Source organism: Telmatherina bonti (genome assembly GCF_933228915.1).
Source record: "Telmatherina bonti genome assembly, chromosome: 8".
Lineage (NCBI taxonomy): Eukaryota > Metazoa > Chordata > Actinopteri > Atheriniformes > Telmatherinidae > Telmatherina > Telmatherina bonti.
Window position 1 is genome coordinate 22,931,729 of NC_136626.1, and position 20,494 is coordinate 22,952,222.

At 39.3% G+C, this 20,494-nt stretch overlaps 1 protein-coding gene across 1 annotated transcript in view; it reads right to left on the reverse strand.

The window, feature by feature from the left end:
* Nucleotides 1-10,584: 10,584 nt before the first annotated feature.
* The window catches only part of qsox1 (quiescin Q6 sulfhydryl oxidase 1), a gene marked incomplete at its 5' end in the record, with an annotated part of 29,862 nt that continues 19,952 nt past the window's right edge, over nucleotides 10,585-20,494 (reverse strand). Inside the window, 3 exons of the mRNA XM_079244919.1 lie at nucleotides 10,585-12,193; nucleotides 12,421-12,582; nucleotides 19,844-20,020. Coding sequence (XP_079101045.1) covers nucleotides 11,370-12,193; nucleotides 12,421-12,582; nucleotides 19,844-20,020 — 1,163 coding nt within the window. The 3' untranslated portion in view covers nucleotides 10,585-11,369. The remainder of the gene's footprint in view (nucleotides 12,194-12,420; nucleotides 12,583-19,843; nucleotides 20,021-20,494) is intronic.

Sequence of the window (20,494 nt, forward strand, 5' to 3'; positions counted from 1 at the left end):
TCAACGCTGCAGGGGCGGCGGGGCGTGACGTCACCGCGGCAGAGGCTCATCTAGAGCCAATAAGAGTGCAGGAAGAAGATCGCTATCCTACCCTCCTCGAAAAGCATCCTCCGTAGGTGTACAAGCGAGGAGGAGAGGAGAGAGGAGAGCAGAGGCGTCTAGCGTGGTATATGAAAATGTCTCCGGAGAGGCGGAACCTTGCTCCTGAGGAGACCATAAATAGCTCACTGCAGTGGCTTCCCGAGGGGCCGCAGGCCAGCAGGACTCCTCACAGAGGGGAAGAGGTGGGGATACATGCATTCAAGGAAATAAAGATCACTTACATTTCTATTTCTGTTTTAGCTGAGGATATATATATATATATATATATATATATATATATATATATATATATATATATATATATATATATATATATATATATATATATATATATATATATATGTATATGTATATGTATATTAGAAAGAACCCATTTGTTTTTTCATTGTTGATTTGGCTGCTGCTCATCCAGATATAATGATGTCCCTTCAACAGGGATTCTTCTGACAAAGTGCAACGCAAAGTTTGAGTGTTATAAGAAATTGGCGGGTGGGGTAGTGGTACTAATCCACATAGGTGATGTGTTTTTCCACTTGGGCTAAAACACGAACGCCTATAAGTCTCGTAAATTGTGTTTAAGACGTGATAGGTGTGCCCAAAGCAGATCTAAAGGAAACAAACAGATGTCACTTAACAGCAATGGGAGCAGAAGTGAAGCCACACCACAGAGGGAATATTATTGGACACATGTCTGAGTCAGATTCACAGGACCTGTATCACCTGTATGAGCTGTTTCACGTCTTCGGCAGTGACAGGTAGGATTAGGAGTCAGGGCGCAGTCCTCCTGACACTGTTCATTTTAAAGACCATCGTCTGAGACGGCTCTCCCGGAGAAGATATTCCCTCTGGAGGGCCGCTAGTTCAAGCAAGATGAACTCAATCTTCGCTTCCAATTTACTTCAAGCTTAGAAAGAAAAGCACACAGTGGCCTCTTTCCCGCCTGCGTGCCGCCTCCAAACAAGAGCACGTCGTTTCCTTCAAGTCCGCGTGCGCCTCAAACACATCTGGCCGGACACCTCAGGTCGACAAAACCAGTTGTTGCATTTGTGTTTGTTGCCTGTTTTATTTATTTGTTTTTTTTTTTTTCTGTTATGTACTAAAAAATGGCTTCATTTAACCAATCAATGTTATTCAAATGAATTAAGTGAAATTTGGAAGTTATTATTTGTGCATTAATTCAACGCAATGAAATAAACATAATTTCACAGTTAAGTTTTATTATTATTATTATTATTATTATTATTATTATTATGCAATTAGACCCCTTACAATATTCACAAATATCCAGTTTGCACTGGAAATTTTTCATTTCCCGTTTGATTATTATTTTTCCCTGCATGGCTGCATTATCCTGACTTATCCTCGTGTATTTTCCGTTGCCTATAGCCCGCTTCCTATAGGCTATTAATTCTTTTATCGCATTATATAGCCCATTGTTTGGGGCCACAATCTTATGCGCGTGCATGCTTAATGTTTCAGATGTAATTTAGCTAAATGGAAACGCACATCAGGCTGATTAAAAAAGGCAGGATATTACAGGAATTTCCTATCCAACCCATTCAAGACTACAGTTACAGACTTAGAACAGCCATCCATCCATCCATCCATCCATCCATCCATCCAAGGCGTGCACGCATGCATGAGTCGAATGGTCTTATGGTCTTCCTATATTTTCATTATACACTTTTCCCCTCAAAATCCTTCAATCCATTGACACTATTCAATTATTGTGATTGTTGTAATCGAGGCTCTTTGGCTGCCTGGAAAACAATGCAGATAAAATGCTCTTAACTTGTCAGCAAAGGGCAACACAATTAGAATAATTGAGGGATGCAGAAAGCAGAAAGAAATCACATCTGCTGGGACTTTACTGGGATTCTGTCTGATGCGATTTTTAATCTTTAAAATGAAATTGCTAAGATTTGTGGCTGTTAGTGCTTTTTTTTGTGGGGGGGGGGGGGGGGGGGGGGGGGGGGGGGGGGGGCGCAAATGTAGTGCAAGGGTAATGTAGTGCAATTTAAGGATTAAATGACAGACGACTGCAAAACCAAGGTGCAGCAGGTAGTCAAGCTCGTGCACCTGTCAAATTGTGAATGACACTGTCACACTAAATTTGTACAAGAATCGGGTAAAGAGAGGCGAGAAATAAAATAATTATCATCATGCATTTCTGAAAAGCGATGTAAGATTTTTATCTGTAAGAAAGAAGGGGCAATGATCACTTGGGGGAGCACCTCTAAGGACCATAACTCAAGCGAGGGGGACTCTTTGCCGATCTCTGACCCTGCCACCTCTAATTAGATCCAATATTTCAGTGGACGAGTTCATTGACACCTGCGATTCCCAGATCCATCTCACTGAGGGAGTCAGACATTCATGCACAGAAACACATCCACCCACAGACTGAGCAGACTTTTCTAGAGTATGATGCATGTGTGCAACTTTGTGTGTCATTAGTCCTAAAAGTCTGCAACAGGCCTGCTTCGTAATTAGTTTTTGTTGGGTTTTTTTTTTTTTTGTTTTTTGTTTTTTTTTTTTTAAAGGCAGCGTAAACAGCTTTCTGTGCTACACTTTACCAGTTTTCCCAGGCTAAATCTTAGCTCAGATATATAAATATATACCTTAGTGTAAACATTGCCGTGAGCGCGCATTAAACTTCTCTGCAAATTTCTGCGAAGCAGTTCAAAAATACCACAGAAGAAGAAGCACAATTAAATGTAAATAAACAGCAGTGTCTGTCGGATGAGTTGTCGGCCCCGTGCATCGTGCAGACCTACCTAATAATAATGGGGTTGGTGTCGAAGCAGCGTGCTACCTGTTTCCTCTCGTCTCTCCCTCCTCCGCCTCCTCTTCTTCCACCCGGAGGCTTGTTTCAGCAGGTTGCTTGTCGGAGAGAAACAACAGCAGTAAGTCCACACTTTTATCCGGCTTCCACTGATAAAACAGCATTACAGGACGCGATGGCACCGCGTGTCCCTAAGCGTTTGATGGGAAAGCAGGAGAGGAACAGAGAGAGGAGGCAGAAAGCGAGGGGAAACCTTAGGAGAGAGCACCGAGGAGAAAATTAAATTGCACTTGGGGGCAAATTCTATTAGGGAATAGTTATTGTCTCCTGACAGCTCCTGTCCATTTGGGTAATTAGTAGAAGAGATTGGTTGAACAAACGAAATCTATTCCTGTCAGGAAATGATATTTTCCAATTCTCTGATTGAACCTGACCCAGTCTGCTAAGAAGAGGCGCTAATAGGCTTGTTTACCTGCGTTAAACCGAGGATGCCAAGACACCCATAAGGGTGGAGGAAAAACACACTACACTTCCTCATACATATTATTATTATTATTATTATTATTATTTTTATTATTTAGTAGTAATATTAAGAAAAAGCAGTTTTTTCCAGGCAACCTATGCAAAAATAACGTGAACTGAATGGAAACTCATGGAAATCTGTCCAGAAATCACTCAGGTTTCATTTTGAGTCACGTGATGCTCTGGCACCTGCCCAAGGTGTTGCCCTGTATGAAGGCTGGCCAGTATGTTGAGAAAGACTCCAGGCCTTTTAGAGCGTCATCATGAGGTCAAGAAAGCAAATAAAGCACCGTCTGATTGAAGGAGTAGCCCAACAATATGTTTTCAGTTGATATGTTTCAGTTATTTTTTTTTATCTTACTTACTTTACCACTCTAAAAATAATCATTGACACAGACTTGACCAATGATAAAAGTCTGCTGGTTCAATGAAAAAAGGACAAAACAACGGATGTTGTAGGCTACTTTTTTGCTCAATGACTTACAGTTTATGGTCTAAAATCCTATTTCCATAGCCGTTTTTTGCTTAATTTGTGTTCATTTCCACTACATCAATGAGGTTATATTACAAACTTTATACCTCAATTAAAATGTGAATGTTTTGATTGTTTATGGCATATTTATTTCCTCTGAAATTATTTTAAATTCATTCAGACTGCAGTCTAGAATATTTAGTGTTGTACTTGTATTTTATCTGAACATTAAAATCTGATTGTTTTCACAGTTTTCAATGCTGATGAACTTTTGCCACAAAGCAACATTCAACACAAACTTCAAGAAGATACAATTTCCATGGAAGCTGGGGATGAATCTTCACAGGGGACTCAATGACAGGAGCAGTGCCAAGTGAGTGAATTAAAGCAGAGTGACTGACAAATGTTGGATCTTTTCCAGCTTCATTACCCAAGCACTTCCTGTAAGCTATAAGCTAGCGTTGGAGGGGAAGCAGTGTTGGTAAAAGCACCGGGGCTCTGTTTCCCAAAAGGATCTGTAAGGTTAAGGTGACCGTGGTCCCAGGGCGAAGTCTTATTTTGGGATACTCACATATCCCACATGAACATAAAACAAAGCAAAACATAATTTATTTAGATGCTCCATGAGCTCATATTTTGGGTATATGAAATTTATAAAAAATCTAAAAACACAGCTTTTTTTTTCTAATAATAAAAGAAGGATTTCTGCATAGTGATATTTTTGTTAGGGAAAATTGTGGATATACCCTTTCTTCTGTCATTATTTTCAGTGACAAAAGTAAACAAGTAAACAACAAACTACTGAAAAAACTTGAATTTAGTTCAAATCAAAATCATCATTTAATACAATAATCACCCATTGAAAAAAAAAATCTGTCTGGCTGACAGTCAAAAACACATTAGTATTTGACAGTTTGAGTAAGAAAAAGACAAAAAAATAAATGACTTGGAAAATGTTGATCTGTACCAGGCTATGAAGAAGTTTGCGCTGGCTCGTAAATTGTTTGGGAACAAAGAAATGGGGAAAAAAGAAAAAAGCATTATTAATTAGACATTACTGGCAAATTCAGAAGATAACATTCGTACATATGAATGAGATCTTGGACCTTGTCTGAACCTGGTCGCTGCTTTTCTGCATCCATGTAAAAAGTGTATAAAGGGGCACTGAAAATGTTCTTCAGGTGTCCAACTAAACACCCCTCTGTGAAATGTTGTTATCTTGAGTAAACACAGGTAAAAGTAAACAGTAAAACACATGACAGCAGTCTTTTCCTGTCTCTTGTTGCTATTCAATGTGAACATTTTTGGATGAAAACAAATTGTGGTGTTCAGGGATGTAATGAAGTGGTGAGTTCCACAGTTTTTAAAGTGTTTACACAGGTATGTGCTGGGCTGTGTATGTCATCAAACAGCACAAAAACAAACAGAGACATTAGGACTTCTGTTGTTTCAAGAGACTAGTTTGCTTTGTTGGAATGGTTTCAGTCTTTACTTTTGATTCAAGTATCCAAAGTTTCTTGCCAAGTAAATTGTCATTTTATCCAAGGAACATGTAGTTACATTTTCACCTCTACATGCCATGAAACCCCCACTCTGAGTTCTCCACACCAGTCATCAAAGGTCACGCCACATTCCAGATACCTAATTGATATCTGTATTCAGCATAAAAGTTTAAAAAGACCAATAACTACTATATAACTTCTGTTACTTTAGAAAAATATCCAAGTTTTAAAGCCTTGTAATGTACTAATATACTCCAATATTATAATAACACTCTTTGCTAACAGCACTTTTCTATGATAGAAAATTTCAAGCATAGAAAAGATGGTTATTGTAATATACTCATATTCTCTAATACTATAACACTTGTTTCTGTGTTTGAAAATTTAATTTTTTAACTATTTTAATGAGTGCCCCATAAGAGGTTAAGTCAATATGGGGCAAATCATAGAGCAAGAATAACATTTCTTAATTCATTCATTATCCAACTGCTTAGTCAAATGAAGGGTTGCTGGAAACTGGAGCCTATCTCAGCAGTGTTTGGGCAAAAGGCGGGGTACACCCTGGACAGCTCGCCAGGCCGCAGCATCTCTTACACATAAAATTTAAAATTATTGTTAAAAAAAAAAAAAAAAAGATGTTGAAACATGTTTAAATGTGGAGGAAGGGACAACTTGCCCCAAAGACTTAAAGGCAACTCTTCCCATCTTAAACTTATTTCTAACACTTATCATCCCATATTCCTCCACTCCGACACATAGACACAATACTAAATGGGATTTGGTGGCAATTCTTCAAAAGTTCTTCATAAGTACAATTCTTATTAAAGTACAAAACATACAGATTGTTATGAAATAAATAAAAACCATCAGAGCACATCTCCTGTTTACATCTGCTGGTTGGCTGTGCTTCAGCATGACAATCATCTCACCTCACTGAGAAGAGATGTTTGAGAGATGAGCAGATGAACGTGCTTCATGAAAGGGGGAGGAACAGGAGCAGTAAAATGAGATGGATCTGACCCTACTTGACTCTTGCCTTTAAAAGGCTGCATATTTAAAACCGGAAAGGGGATCTGGCTTAGTTTGGATGTGATATATACCAATACCATATATTAAGCTCTTCTTCATAATTTATTCACCCCCCCCCCCCCCCCCCCCCCTTCTCCTCTTCTCTCCCTGTCCACAGCAGGAAGCTTTATAGTATTATTAAAGTCAGAAAGAGAGATGACAGAAAATGCATCAAGCCCCTCCTGCATTTTAATATCAATACCAGAGAGGTAATAAACATTGAGACAGAGAGCACACAGGAGAGGAGTGACTATAAAACTCTGCATTGTCTAATTTATGGAAGACAACAACAGGGCAGTGAGGTGAGGTTTTTACCCTTCAGTCTGAGGTCTAATCACACAACACTGTCGCAGTGCACAATATTTTTTAACGCACTCACCAAAAACATTTGAGGAAAACTTTCTTTTTTATCACAGGAGCAGTTCATATAATGCCAGAGAGAATCATTATGAGTGACCTGGACAATTTATCTAAATAGGCAGAGTTCATGAAAGGACTTTCCATTGGCTATGAGGGAAAAATTAGCTACAACCAATCATTTTCACATAGGGTGTTTTAGGTAGATGGTGTCCAAAAGCAACGTGGTTAAGCCCTTTTCTTACAAGATTCACTTTACAAGCAAAACCCGAGTCATTTTCCTGTAGAATTTACTGGTATGATTCAGATGGCAAACAGCTCAGGCCAAGATCCAGGCCTAAATCATGATACCACCACCATCATATCTCACTGATGGGATGAGGTTCTTATGCTGATGTGCAGTATTTACGTCTTCTTCAAATGTATCACTCCTCAATGAAACTCCTGCAGACCTCTATATTAGCCTCATAAAAACCGATTCTCCAAGCTTGTTCTGCGATCTTTAGCAAAGCTAATTTGGTCAGTTCATGAATGTCTCATGAACACCAACATCAGCTAATTTGAGAAATGAATGACCTGATTCTTGGAAACTACTATAATTTATACAATTTGTAAATAATCTCTATGTATTTTTTTGTAACTTTACTTTTCTTTTTTAATCTATTTAAGCTTGCGAGCATCAACAACTGTTCCTGGGGTCAGAATAAATATCTTTAAATGGTTCCACATTGAAAAAAATCTGATAAATGACATGTTTAAATTCACTGCAAACTGCTAAGGTTGACCATGCAGCAGATATGTGATATACATAGATAACAGTTTATCAATAAACTAAGTACTAAGAATGAAACATTCCCTGTGTAGATTTTCTCCAGGTACTCCTGTTAACCCACACAGCATCCACATCAGGTTAATTAGAGTTTTGTAGACTAGTTGTGTTAGTGTGAGTGTACATGCGCTTATCCTTCTATTTGCTACACCTTTGTGACCAACCAGTAACCCATCCTGGGTAGACACTACTGATCAGCCAATGGCAACTGGGATTTAGCCTCCTTTGGTTCTGAACTGCGTAAACTGAATTCATATCAATATGCTCAGATGCGATTCATTTACTTAACCGCTTAGTCCAATTCAGGGTAACAGGGAAGCTGGAGCCTATCCCAGCAGTCACTGGGCAAGAGGGAGGGTACACCCTGGACAGCCCGTCAGTCTATCACAGAGACAAACAAGCACTCACGCTCACACTCACTCCTAGGGACAATTTAAACTAGAGTAACAAAAAGCCTACATGCACGTCTTGTACAATTGGAGGAAGCCAGAGTACCTGGAGAAAACCCACACACACATGAGAAGAACATGCAACCTTCTTGTGACCTCTTGCTGTGAGGTAGCAGCGTTAACCACTACGTCATCATGCTCAGATGTTTCATCACTAAATAGTTTAATTCTTATTTAATGTCAGTTGTGCAATGCTTCAGAATATGGAAACCATCAACTTAAAGCGATGACAAGAACCAGAGTACAATTAATTGTTTTAATTAAATGAAATGGGAATATAAAATCAAGTTTGGGGGTCAACTCACATTCTGTTTCTGAAGGTTGTCAGAACATAAGACCAGAACCACTGACATAAAATATGTTTGACTTGGTTAGCTCTAAAAGGCTGTGTTTATGAAAAGGTGTAAAAACAAACATAGAACTTGTCTAATTTAGTCTTAATTATATCGGACAGGCCGCAGTAACACCCTGCACTTTTCCCTGAATGTAGCAACCTCACATCAAAATAAAGAAACATCTCTTTTATGAGATGTGCAACTGGACAAATAGACACTTGTCACAAGGCCTTTTTGGCAATCATATGAATGCTTTTTTATTTTTTTTATTGTCGGTCGTGGCTTTAATGGACACTCCATGCATATTTATGCACCTATACAAATAATGAGGGCAGGGCCATGGCCCAACATATGACCTGTGTTGATTTACCCATTATTTGTTCAAAATCTCAACTACTTTTTGAACACTTCACCTGATCTTAGATTATTATTTGTGCATGTAAGCTTGATGAAATTTTTTTTTTTTTTTTTTTTTTTTAACAGAAACAAGCCACTTAAAGAGCACCAACAGCTCTGTCTGTCTTGATTTCAATTTCAAGCATCTGTCCTCAGTGTGAACCGCTCACCTCGACCTTGGCAGAGCCGCAGGCAGATACTACACTGCTGCCAACTTTCTCATTAACCATCATTAGTCTGAACCATCACAACACTTGCAGCTCACTCAGGCTCAACACATCTGATAAAAGGCTTTGTCGTGCAAAGCATCGCCGTCTCCAATCCTGTAACAAAAGCAGGTAAACATGTAGATATATTAGAAGATCTGTATGTGTTCCAGTCACAGGATGTGCATCATTTTAGAAAGAACTATTTTAAATTTACTGCCTGGGAAACCCTAACATTTTTTTCCGGCACAAATTGCACTTTTGCCCTGCGATAAACTGGCGACCTGTCCAGGGTGTACCCTGCCTCTTCCCCAAAGGCTGCTGGGATAGGATCCAGCTCCCCCGCGACCCTTACTTGGATTAAGCGGGTTCAGAAAATGAATGAATGAATGAACAACTGAATGAAATTGCACTTTTCTCAGATACCTTCAAGTATCATCATAATTTATAAACTGAGGATCACACCTGAGTGTTTAAATCACACAACTACAGCTGTCTAAACTTGATGCTCATTCACTTTATATAATATTAACTATTGTGTTTATACATTTGACTATTTTCCCAATCAAAACCTGTTAGACCAGAGGTGCTGGGCAAGTTGCTTGCATAGAGAGGTGGTGTGGAGAATTGGATGAAATCAGTGTGTCTGTGTGTGTGTCTGTGTGTGACACAGGTAAGAAGCTGGAGGTAAAGGCCATGAGTCAAGGGAATTCAAGCCAATTTTTCAGAGAGAAAAAAGCTCAAGATCAAGCATCACTTGTTCTTCAGATGAGCTTGTTGTAATCTCAACATCAAACCCACATCGTCTAACCTTTCATCCATTCATTTATCCCTCACACACACTGCTCACTCTTTCATCAACCTCATCTGATCCATTCTTACTTGTCCTGTGGGTCCCCTTGGAAGAGCCCAGTACCAAGTGTATGCGAGGATGGAAGAAGCCCCATGAAAGCCGATTGCGTTTTAATAAAGTTTATTATCTGCAGGGAGCTAATCCTCAAGGGTAATCTCTCCTCTCTAGTCCTAAAGGAAAGCTGGATTACTCACTTGCTATAATCCCAATGAAATTGTTAGGATTTAGCTTGCGCTGCACAGCAGATGGCAACAGGCTTTTTCCTTCAACCTTGGATGATTTAAACCCCCATTTCTACATGTAACACCCAGCTTCTACTTGCCACATATTTTCAGTCTTTACAAAAACAAAAAGGATGTTTTTCCCAAATATACACAGGAGGGGAAAAACAAACCCTAAACATAAAACTTCTTATGGTAAACTTTAAAACCTTTTTCAAATCAATCTGTTTTATGATTAAAATAAACAGACGAACACCAAAAACTTTCCTCAAACTGCCTGGAATATTAAAAAGACAAAAAAAAAAAAACACTTATCAAAAATAATTTTATTGATTCAGATGCAGGCAAACAGAACATGTTTTGATATGGCCTGCAGAAGTGTTTCATCATGCTCACGCCACTAAAACAAGTCTTGTTTATCCAAAAACCGTATCCAGTGTGAACATGTTTGTCACTCCAGTCAACTAGAGTTAAGTGTTATGGGGCCTCAGCAGGATGATGCAATATTCAGAGAAATTAGATAAAGACTACTTTTCAGCACCAGATGGTTTTTTTTTTTTGCTGGTCCTGCTTCAGTAGTAAACAATACTTTATAATCATCAGTTGTTTCCATGACAATTTGTTAAGACAATGTCTGAAACAGCAGCTTAGGGGAATGTAGTTTGTTTGTTATTATAGACACAACAGAACTGCTTTGAATCACCTTTTGGGTTCAAGTTTTAGAAATACAGAAAAATCCTGACTGAAATTAAAATGTCTGTTTACATATTGATGAGAGCTATACCATTATAAAGTCCTCATTCTACTATGAAACAAGAATTTGTGCTGAAGATATCAGCAAAAGACACAAGACTAAACTGTTGCATTCACTTCAAATATATTAAACATACTTTCAGCTTATAGTGGGTTTGACTTCATCCTTCATCAGTGGTGAAACAGAAAGTACAGCTAGTTATCATTAATTGTAGAACAAAACCTAAAGAGATGGAGATTTTTACATCTATGTGCACAGATTTTTCACAGTTAAAATGATGCTTGAAAAGCTATGAAGGGCAGATGAACGATAAGATTAAAATCAAATAAAAAGCTAAACAAAAATACCCTCATTATTTCCCTTTTATTCCTCTTCACTTGGACACAATACCACCAATAATGTTCATGTCAGCCTTTCACCCACTTTTCCTTCCATAACAACGCTTCCTTCTGAAGCCCCCAGACGTAGCTGATATGAACACAGTGAAAATTTGCAGTAAAATTTGATTTTTTTTTAGTTCAGGGCAAAGAAATTTTAGCCCGCCGTCTCCTCAGGCGGTTTTTGAAGAATAGGTACATTCCTAAAAGACACATGGAGGACAGGAAGTAAAGAATGACACACAGACTGATGTCCAGTTTTGAGAAGCCAATATTCAGCATGGACATCCAGCGTCCCTTGTGACCTAGCTCAGCATCCCTCCCATAGTAGTGGCCTGCAAGGTCTCGCTTCAGCAGATGCTTTTTCTGCCTGCCAATATCAAGATCAAGATCTGTATCCAACGGTTGGAGGCCCACCATGCCAAACCCTGCGTCCAGCTCCATGCCGAGGCCAAATGCAGGCCTGGGCTCCTGCTCCACCTCCCTCTGCAGTGTGCGCTGTTTAACCCGGCTGGAAGCAGCCAGCTGCAGAGCCTTGGCTTTGAAGTGCTGGTTAACAAATGAATCAAGATCCACGATGTCCTCTTGCTGCTCTCGCATCCTCATTCCCACAATACTTGGTTTCCTGTGAAATTGCCGCCGTTCATGACCCACTTCCATTTCAGGTTTGGTCCAGGGTGTTGGTTCAGAGGACTTGCCTTCTATCTCAATGGCTGCTGCCGGGCCACCCTCCCCACCATCTTCTTCATATGCTGCTGCTTCATCTTGTGGTTCATCTTCCTCTTCCTCTTCTTCTTCTTCTTCTTCTTCTTGCACAGGGGATGGTGATGGTGGAGGAACCATTATAGAATTCGAGACGTCCCTGACTATCCTTCCTTCATGTTTCTCAGCATATAAAGCTTCCAGCCGGCGGGCACGTTTTTCCTCCTGTTTTTCTAGAACCTTGCTTTCCTCCTGAAGGTAGTCTGACGAGAAAAAAAGAAGAGACACTTCACTTTTACAGTTACCTTAAAACATATCGATTAAATATAATTCTATCTGGAGACCTTTTGCAACTCAAAATAAAATATATATCTATCTATATGTACAACACAATCTGCAACAAACTTGGCAATAACTATATTCTTGTTGTGTCAAACAAACTGCCAAAAAATGGACTTTAATGTGAATAAAAAAGTCTATTCAGCTGAACCTGTGAGGATGCTGCTGGCGTTAAAGTAGGACAGGAGGAAGGGCAGAACTTGGTCCTTGTTCCATTTGTGCTCCCCGTAATCCTTTACTGTGTGGCAGGCTGAGCACATTTCTGGTGGGGGCCATTGGATCTTTGGGAAGAGGGGGTCTTCACTCAGTGCACCTGGAAGAGACAAAAAATAACTCTAGAGTGTTTCCATAATGTAAGAAAATCAACTGCGTGAGAACAGAGGAGAAAGTAGGGCAGAAATGTGACCATTAAAGGGGCAGGTGGGCAGTTTGGAAATATTGTATTTTTACTGCACGATAATTATGTTGTAGCTATTTTGCTGAAAAATATTAAATAAAAAAAATAAAAAAATAGACCACAGAAACCACATTTTTTAACCACGGAAACTGTTTGGGGGGGATAAGATTTTTTTTAAATGCCTAAAAATTGCATTTCAATAACATGTGATATAGATACACCATATAGTGCCAACAATTTTCTGGCATTACTTGAATGTGACCGCACAGGTAATAGTTACTGGAAACTGATCTTAATTGGTTTCATGTTTAAGGATGTTCAATGTAAAACATTTTACGGTTTTATCCATGAAAGGTGCTTTATAAAGAAATGTTACCCACTTACCATTTAGAGCTTTTCTAAAATACATGCACATAAGCAAAGTCTGTAAAATCTGAATGAAAAAATGAAACATGTTACAGTAAAATAAAAATAACTAAGCTGAAAAAAACCCCCAGAATAAAACAAAACCCACAACAGGCAGTGACTTGACTCCTCACTGTATTTTTTGGTATAATTTTAAAAACAGCCTCCTCATGTTCTTGTAGGATCTAAAATATTCTTTCATTTGTTTACTTTTCGTTTCTTCTGTCTTTTCACCGTGCTTGTTTGAAATCTTTAGAAAGAACTTGTTACCAGATTAAAACCATCAATCTTTTCTTTCTAATGTGCTTTTGAATTCATGCTTTGAGTTCTACTTAACCATTTATATTAAGTAACACATTTCGCTTTAAACTGAGGCCTTTCAATTCTTCTGGGATCTATTAAGCTGTTACAAGAACTGTTTTTAATGCAGTAAACCATCATACAGGAGCTCATTAAAGTCAAGGAAACACCTGCTAGTAAGCAAATGTTATGCTTAATTCCTAAAAAAAAGTAATTTTGAGAAATTCATTTAAGTTCATCTCCGTACTAAAAATTATTCTTGCATTCAACATGAAAATAATTTTTTCTTAAATAATTCTAGACCATCTAAAATGTATATTAATACAAAACAGCTTATTTGACATTTATTTCTGATATTCTACAATCATACTTGCTGTTAGGTGGTTACCATGATTCTGACGAGTACTAATATGTCTAGTTGCATTTACAAGGAGTTTTGTGTTAAATATTAAGATGCAAATTTCATGCAATATTTCCCTTTTTTGCCGGACACAGAGATTATTCTGCCAAACAAGGTAACTGCTACCATTTTATGAGTGCAATGTTTCTTAACAGAACAACTTCTTTCACTTCTATAACCTTTAATGTTTTTTACTCTAACAAACGAAAGTACCACAGTGACTTAAGTAGATGACATAAAAAGGTCAAACATATCTGAAGCTTCTAGTCAGCAGCTTCACCCATTGTTGTTTTTCTTTATTCTCCTTGTGAGTGGAGGATATAAGTGCTTTAAGGACGGGATGCAATCTGTGCTGAACCCATTTGATCTTGTCACAGTGCTCATAAAAGGTAAGTGCCTATATGCATATGTGTATGTATGTGTTTAAGTGTGTATATGTAAATCATCTGTCTGTTTGTGTGCATGTAATCTATGGATTTATATTTTGTGTGTGCCTGTGTGTGTGTGTGTGTCCATATGACAGGATCTAACAATGATCAATGGGCTTCTGGGGTATCCCAGTGGGAGGGATGGTGAGATAATAGATGCGTCCAAAGTGGACAGCTTCTCTACTCAGACATACACACACATCCCCTGTTTTCAGGCAGCAGACCTCCACGCTCTGAACCACCTGTCTTGGCCCCTAGCAGCGCTTTGAAAGCAAACCCCAATCTCCAAATTGAACATGAGAACAACAGAGGCCTCAGACAGGAGCTGTCCTTCTAATGAATTAAAAACTTTCTCCTTTAATATGTTTTCTTTTATGTAGCTGCGACCCACCGACACCCTTCATCACTCACCATGTTTGGGTCCATGCAAACAGACTGACAGAGGAAAATGTGCACACAGAAAAAGTATCGCACATAAGCTTAGATGGACACAGTGCACAAATGTCCACAAGGACACACACAAACATCCAGTAATAAATTGCTTGTTGTCACCAACAGGACATTTGTGTGTGTGTGTGTGTGTGTGTGTGTGTGTGTGTGTGTGTGTGAGGGAGAGAGAGACAGAGACAGAAAAAGCAAGAGAGAAAGAAAAGAAAAACAAAAAAGAGTAACAGCAGGTCTGTCACTTTACAGCACTGTCAATTTACATTCCCTACCCATACCCCCCCCCCCCCCCCCCCCCCACCCCCCCACTACCCACTGCTCAAGATTAATCTCAGTCGTATGCATGTGTGTATGTACTCTGCATACAGTACTTTACATAAAAGATATATCACTTTTACTGTGTCCTGGATGTGCGTCTGTCTGACAGTATATGTGTGGGGGGACTTTTTAGCAGGTGTGCGCACAAAAACACACATCATGCCTCACAAGTCATCCCTTATTCTAATAAGCAAGCCATGGTTGCTGCAAGGGTGACTGTAGCCATACCAGCCACACTGAGATTCCCACAGAGGTCTGTCACTAACATGCCCTCCCCACAAGGCAAACATTTTCATACATGTGCACTGACAAACCTTCCGCATCAGGAAATTAGTAAGTGAGGAACAAATATGCATAAACTGCTTGGAAATGCAGTTGATAAACTAAGAAGTCTGGGTGATTAACTGTATGACAGCATCAGTGCAAATAAAGTCAAAGTACAGTACTGCATCATGGACATAAAGGCCTAGATGACCATAATGTACTCCGTACTTTTAGAGATCTTTTAGAGTTTTTTTTATTGCACAAAACTGAAATGTATAAAAAATAGATGTGGTATTCTGTTCTAAAAGGGTAGCACAGACCGACTAAATTCAGCCTGCAGGTGCACATTTAAAAGACCACTAGGTCCCAAAGCAAGACCTGGCTCAGCATTCTCAGATTCTCAATCAGCCTGACATTTACATTGTCTTTAGATATTCAGATGATCATTTTTGACTCGTTGCTGCTCACTTACCTTGCAAGTCCCAGGCAAACTGGGTTTTTTATGACCTCTAAAATGCAGTGTTTATGTTCCGCGCTTAATCAACAATGCCTTTCTTTGTTATGTGTGTTCTGTATTTCATATTTTTGCATCATACAGTTTAAATTTAGTCTCCTTTTCTATAATGCTGCTTTAACACTGCAATTTCCTTGTCTAAGATCAACAACACATGTCTGATTCTCAGTTTTTTTATTATTCCATTTTTATATCCAAATTTGAGATTATTATCTCTGTGATGGACTGGCGACCTGGCCACGGTGTACCCTGCCTCTCACCCAATGATTGCTAGGATAGGCTCCCATTTACCTGCAACCCTCAATTGGAATACAAAAAAGAATCCCAGATTTTCTTAGCATGTATAGCAGCTCTGAAACACAAGACGCTGCAGTGTTTACACCTAATAAAAAAGGTTTATTTAAAATCTTAGTTAACCCCTCATAGCGGTGGTGCTCGGCAGCATTAATGGCACGTGAGTGTGATTAACAGCTGAAAGCAGTTGCTGCTCCATACTACACATCTGCTGGCCTCAGAGTCGTCACAGCAGATATAAAGGGATCCTCATTTGACAATCTCAAGTTGCTGTAAACAAAACAATCACATTTTCACACCGTTCTTTTTGTATGTTGTCCTCTATGTCTATGTTTCAAGGCTCCACTAAAGAGTATTCAATGTTTGGAGAATTGATACCATGCAGAGACTCTGAAACTGCAAAGTGCCTGTGTGGTGTGATACAGTGGGGTATGTCTGAACCAAAATCTCCATATATTTTCTCGCGTAGATATGTAAAAAATTATTCATTTTTTATTTTTTCTGTCAGGAAATCAATGCAAAATTATATAATAATTCAAGGATTTTTAGTTAGCTTCATGTTAGGAGTACAGGTGACACAATCCAAATGATCTTTGCCAAATAACTGGAACTATGTTCTGTATTGAAAACAGCATGTGGTAAATGCAGCACACTAAGCATCTGTTTGTGAAGGCAGGTGGGTTTGCTGCAGCAATACTAGCCTGTCTGTAGAAATGTGAATCAGTCTCAGCTGTTGACAAGCAGCAACAGGACTGAGCTGCCACCAGTCTTAATTCAGCCAGTGCAAGGAGGCCGGGGGGCCCTGGGGCCTCTTTGTTGCCAGCTAAATTAATTGTCCGGCTGCTTTACAAATAGCTGCTCTTTCATGCATGGTTGGTTCTGAAAGGAGGGGCGGGGATGACTGCTAAAGAGCTTCACTTTAGGCAAAGGGGAGAGGAGGGATTGAGTGGATGGAGTGTGCTTTCCTCAGGGAAGATGCAACAAATGTAGTCAAACCCTCTGATTCATCCAACCTATTCCCTGCGGACTGCCCTTGCCACACGCCACAACTTGACCCATGCTAGAAAGCCAGAGAGGATGAGTGCATGTGTGATGGCTGGGAGGGGGCAGACAAGAGGGGGAGGCAAGTGTAGCTTGCACCAGGGTGTTTGCCACCTGCTGCCATACAATACCTGAGAATTGTGTGTGCACACATGTGCGTGCAGGCAAAGAGGGCCGGCTCCTCGGGGAGCGATCCAACGAGGATGCGGCACTATTACTTGTCAAGCAGAGGATACGAGTCCCAGGGGATGGTTAGTGGAAAGAGAGACAAGATCGTCACAGGAAAATCGGGAAGACGGATGGATGAAGGGGGGTGGCTGGATGGTGTTTAAATGTCAGGGGAGCCGACACACGCAGGGACGGGTGTCCTTCCGGCCCCTGCTGTTCAGGACACAAGCTGTCCCTGAGATAGGAGAGGGGGTGGCCAACAAAACACAAACAAAAGATAGTGATTTACCAAAGTAGGATGTTAATGACAAGGCTGTGCCTAATAAAGATCATATGAACACAACAGAGGAAGGAGAGATGCTGTCCAGAAGGGTTAAGTGGTGACAGAGGATGAAAAATGCCTAATTTTCATTTCGAGCCTGTAAAGGCAAAAAAGCTCAGGCTTGATTCAAATCTAATTTGAAGATAAGGTTTCTGTGTAAGGGTGAACAAAACCTGATAACTGGATGATAATTATAAAAAAAATAAACAAACAAATAAATAAATAAATAAATTAATTAATTAATTAATTAATTAATTAATCAATCAGTATTAAGATGTAAAATATCACATTCCTGTGCAGATTTTAAAGGAACAAGTGCGACAGATAAGATAAAGCCACAGTTCAAAGAACAATGGAAGCCCGGTGGGATGTGAAAGAATCAAAGTAAGGGTGTGAAGAGAAGACAGCAGAGGGGGGTCGGGAGAAAATGGGTGAGTCTAAGGCAGATGATACTTGAGGACAAAGACGAGGTGACAGCTGGTGTCTGATCAGAGGATCCATTCTTCTTCCCTTCATCCTCTGTTAGTCGTATTAGGACTAAGTGACCACCAGAGGAAGCTGGAGCAGACCCCAAAACTGAGGAGAGTAATACTTCTGATCCCATTTGTGTGGATAGGTAGACATGGAGGAGAGTGATGTAAAAAGAGGGAAGTAAAAGATGAATAAATGGATTAGCACTAACGAAATGGTGACTTCAGGTGTGTGATACATTATAGATGGATAAGATAGATAAATTAGCCTCTTACATTGATCTCAAAGTTGCCCACGTTATAAACAATATTGTGGCTTCCTGTGCTGGAAACTCACTACTCTATATCTTCACAGTGCCATAGTGACGTCACTCTCTCCAACTTTATTGTTATACATGAACTCCAAAGAATGGTACAACTTGTGCTCCTGATGTTGTGTCTACTAAGTTGTTTTTTTTTTTTTTTTTTTAAGTGTTTTTGACTGTAGAAGATGAGCTTCAATTTGTTAGTACTTTACTGCTGTCTGGACTTTTCCCCACTGTAACCGTGTTACTGTGACTCCTTGTACGGACCTTAAAGCACTGCTGTGAGTTGGCCTCTTCCTACCTAACCGGTAGATCCTACTCTGTTTCTGATGGTGATTTTAAATCCAACAAAGTTAGTATTTCATATGGTATTCTGGGCCCTTTCTTGTTCGATCTGTATATGCTCCCTCTTGGTTGCATAATCTGCAAGGATAATATTTCATTTCATTCCCATGCTGATGACATACATACATATACAGATTTGTTTCTGCTGACCATGTGAGTCCAGTAAACGATCTAATTCAGTGTATTAATGCTAGACACTGGATGATCGAAAACATTTTACAACTGAATGCAGACCAAACAGAAATTTTAGTTTGAAGACTCTGAGGCCCCAGATCTATTTCCTTACTTTCAGATTTTCCTGTGAAACCCAGTAAACATGTAAGAAACTTACTGTAGTGTGATTATGGATGCAGATCTGAACTTTCAGAAACGCACTTTTTAGCTCTCTAAGAGCTTTCAAGTCAGTCACCCATTTTATTCTTACGAGATTCTGAAGAGTGAGTTTGTGCTTTTATTTTAGGTCTGTTAGACTATTGCAATGCCCTTTACCCAGGATTACCTAAACAAACATTTTATCAATTCTAACTTATTCAAAATGCTGAAGCCAGAGTTTAGACTCAAACCAAATGTTGTGAATACATTACTTCAATTTTTGCTAATTTTTCACTGGCTTCCAGTGAAGCAAAGAAGCAAAGAATCATTATTTTTAATGCTTTGGATGGTCCCGCTCCCTTTTACATCCCTGACATGCTCACTGAAAACAAACCAAACAGATCTATGAAATGATCAAGTAAAGGTCTAATCTATCGTCCCAAAATGGTGCCTTCAGTGACTCTGGTCCAATTCTTTGTAATTCTCTCACTGAGAGAGTAAAAGTATCTTCTTTTAAATGCAGACCCAACATTTCTATTCTCACAAGCTTTTAATTTTTAACTGCAAGGTTTTAGTTTTTAATGGTTATAATTTGTATCATTGTCCTTTTTGTCTTTTGTTTTTGATTTTATATTTTAAATCGTATTTTTATTGCTTATGTAATGCTGTGTTATGCTGTTGAGTTTGTGCTTGTATGAAATGTGCTATATTAATAAACCTGACTTCAGTTAACATGAAATCATCTTGATCCTGTCAAAATGCTGGTGGGTTTGCAGTGGTCTTGAGTTAGGGCTGATTAAACACCAGCAAAGGGTTGATCAAAGCACAAGTAGTTCACGTCTCCTACCTGCAATTCTGTTGTTGACACGATTGTGCCTGGACCACAACCACAGGACTGCAGATGACATGGAATATACCTCCACCAGTCCTTCCTTTGCCATGTTCTCAAAGTGTTCAGCACAAGGTCTGCAGCCAAAGAAGTTGTGGATGTAGTTTCTCATCGCCCTAAGAACCTCCAGAGGATCTGGAAAACCAAATGAGCTCAGTTAGAGGAGTAACTTTTTCAGTATAATTAATTCTTTCTGCTGCAGTAACAAACAGAACAAGCTTTGCATTTTGTTTTGATTTTGCTGTTGGTATCATTGATGACCGGCCGTCACATACTTACATATTTCAACTAAATATGTTAGATAATGTAGTTAGTTTTCATTCCAAAGTACATAAAAAAGAAAAAAAAGAGTTTATTCCAGGATATGAAAATCAGTCATTGTCTAAACTGTCACCTAAACATCAACTGGTGCTTGAAAGTTTATAATTGCTAAGTGTGTCCACATCCTTCTGTCTTCCCATGATTCAGTGGCCCAAAGTAACAGGAAGCTGGGTTAACCCCATATTGAGATGAATAATCTGTGAGAATGGGATAACCCAATCTGGAGATTAAATGTGGTTAACGCTCTGTGTGAATGGTGGCCAGGCTGTTGTCTCAGGACATAAACAG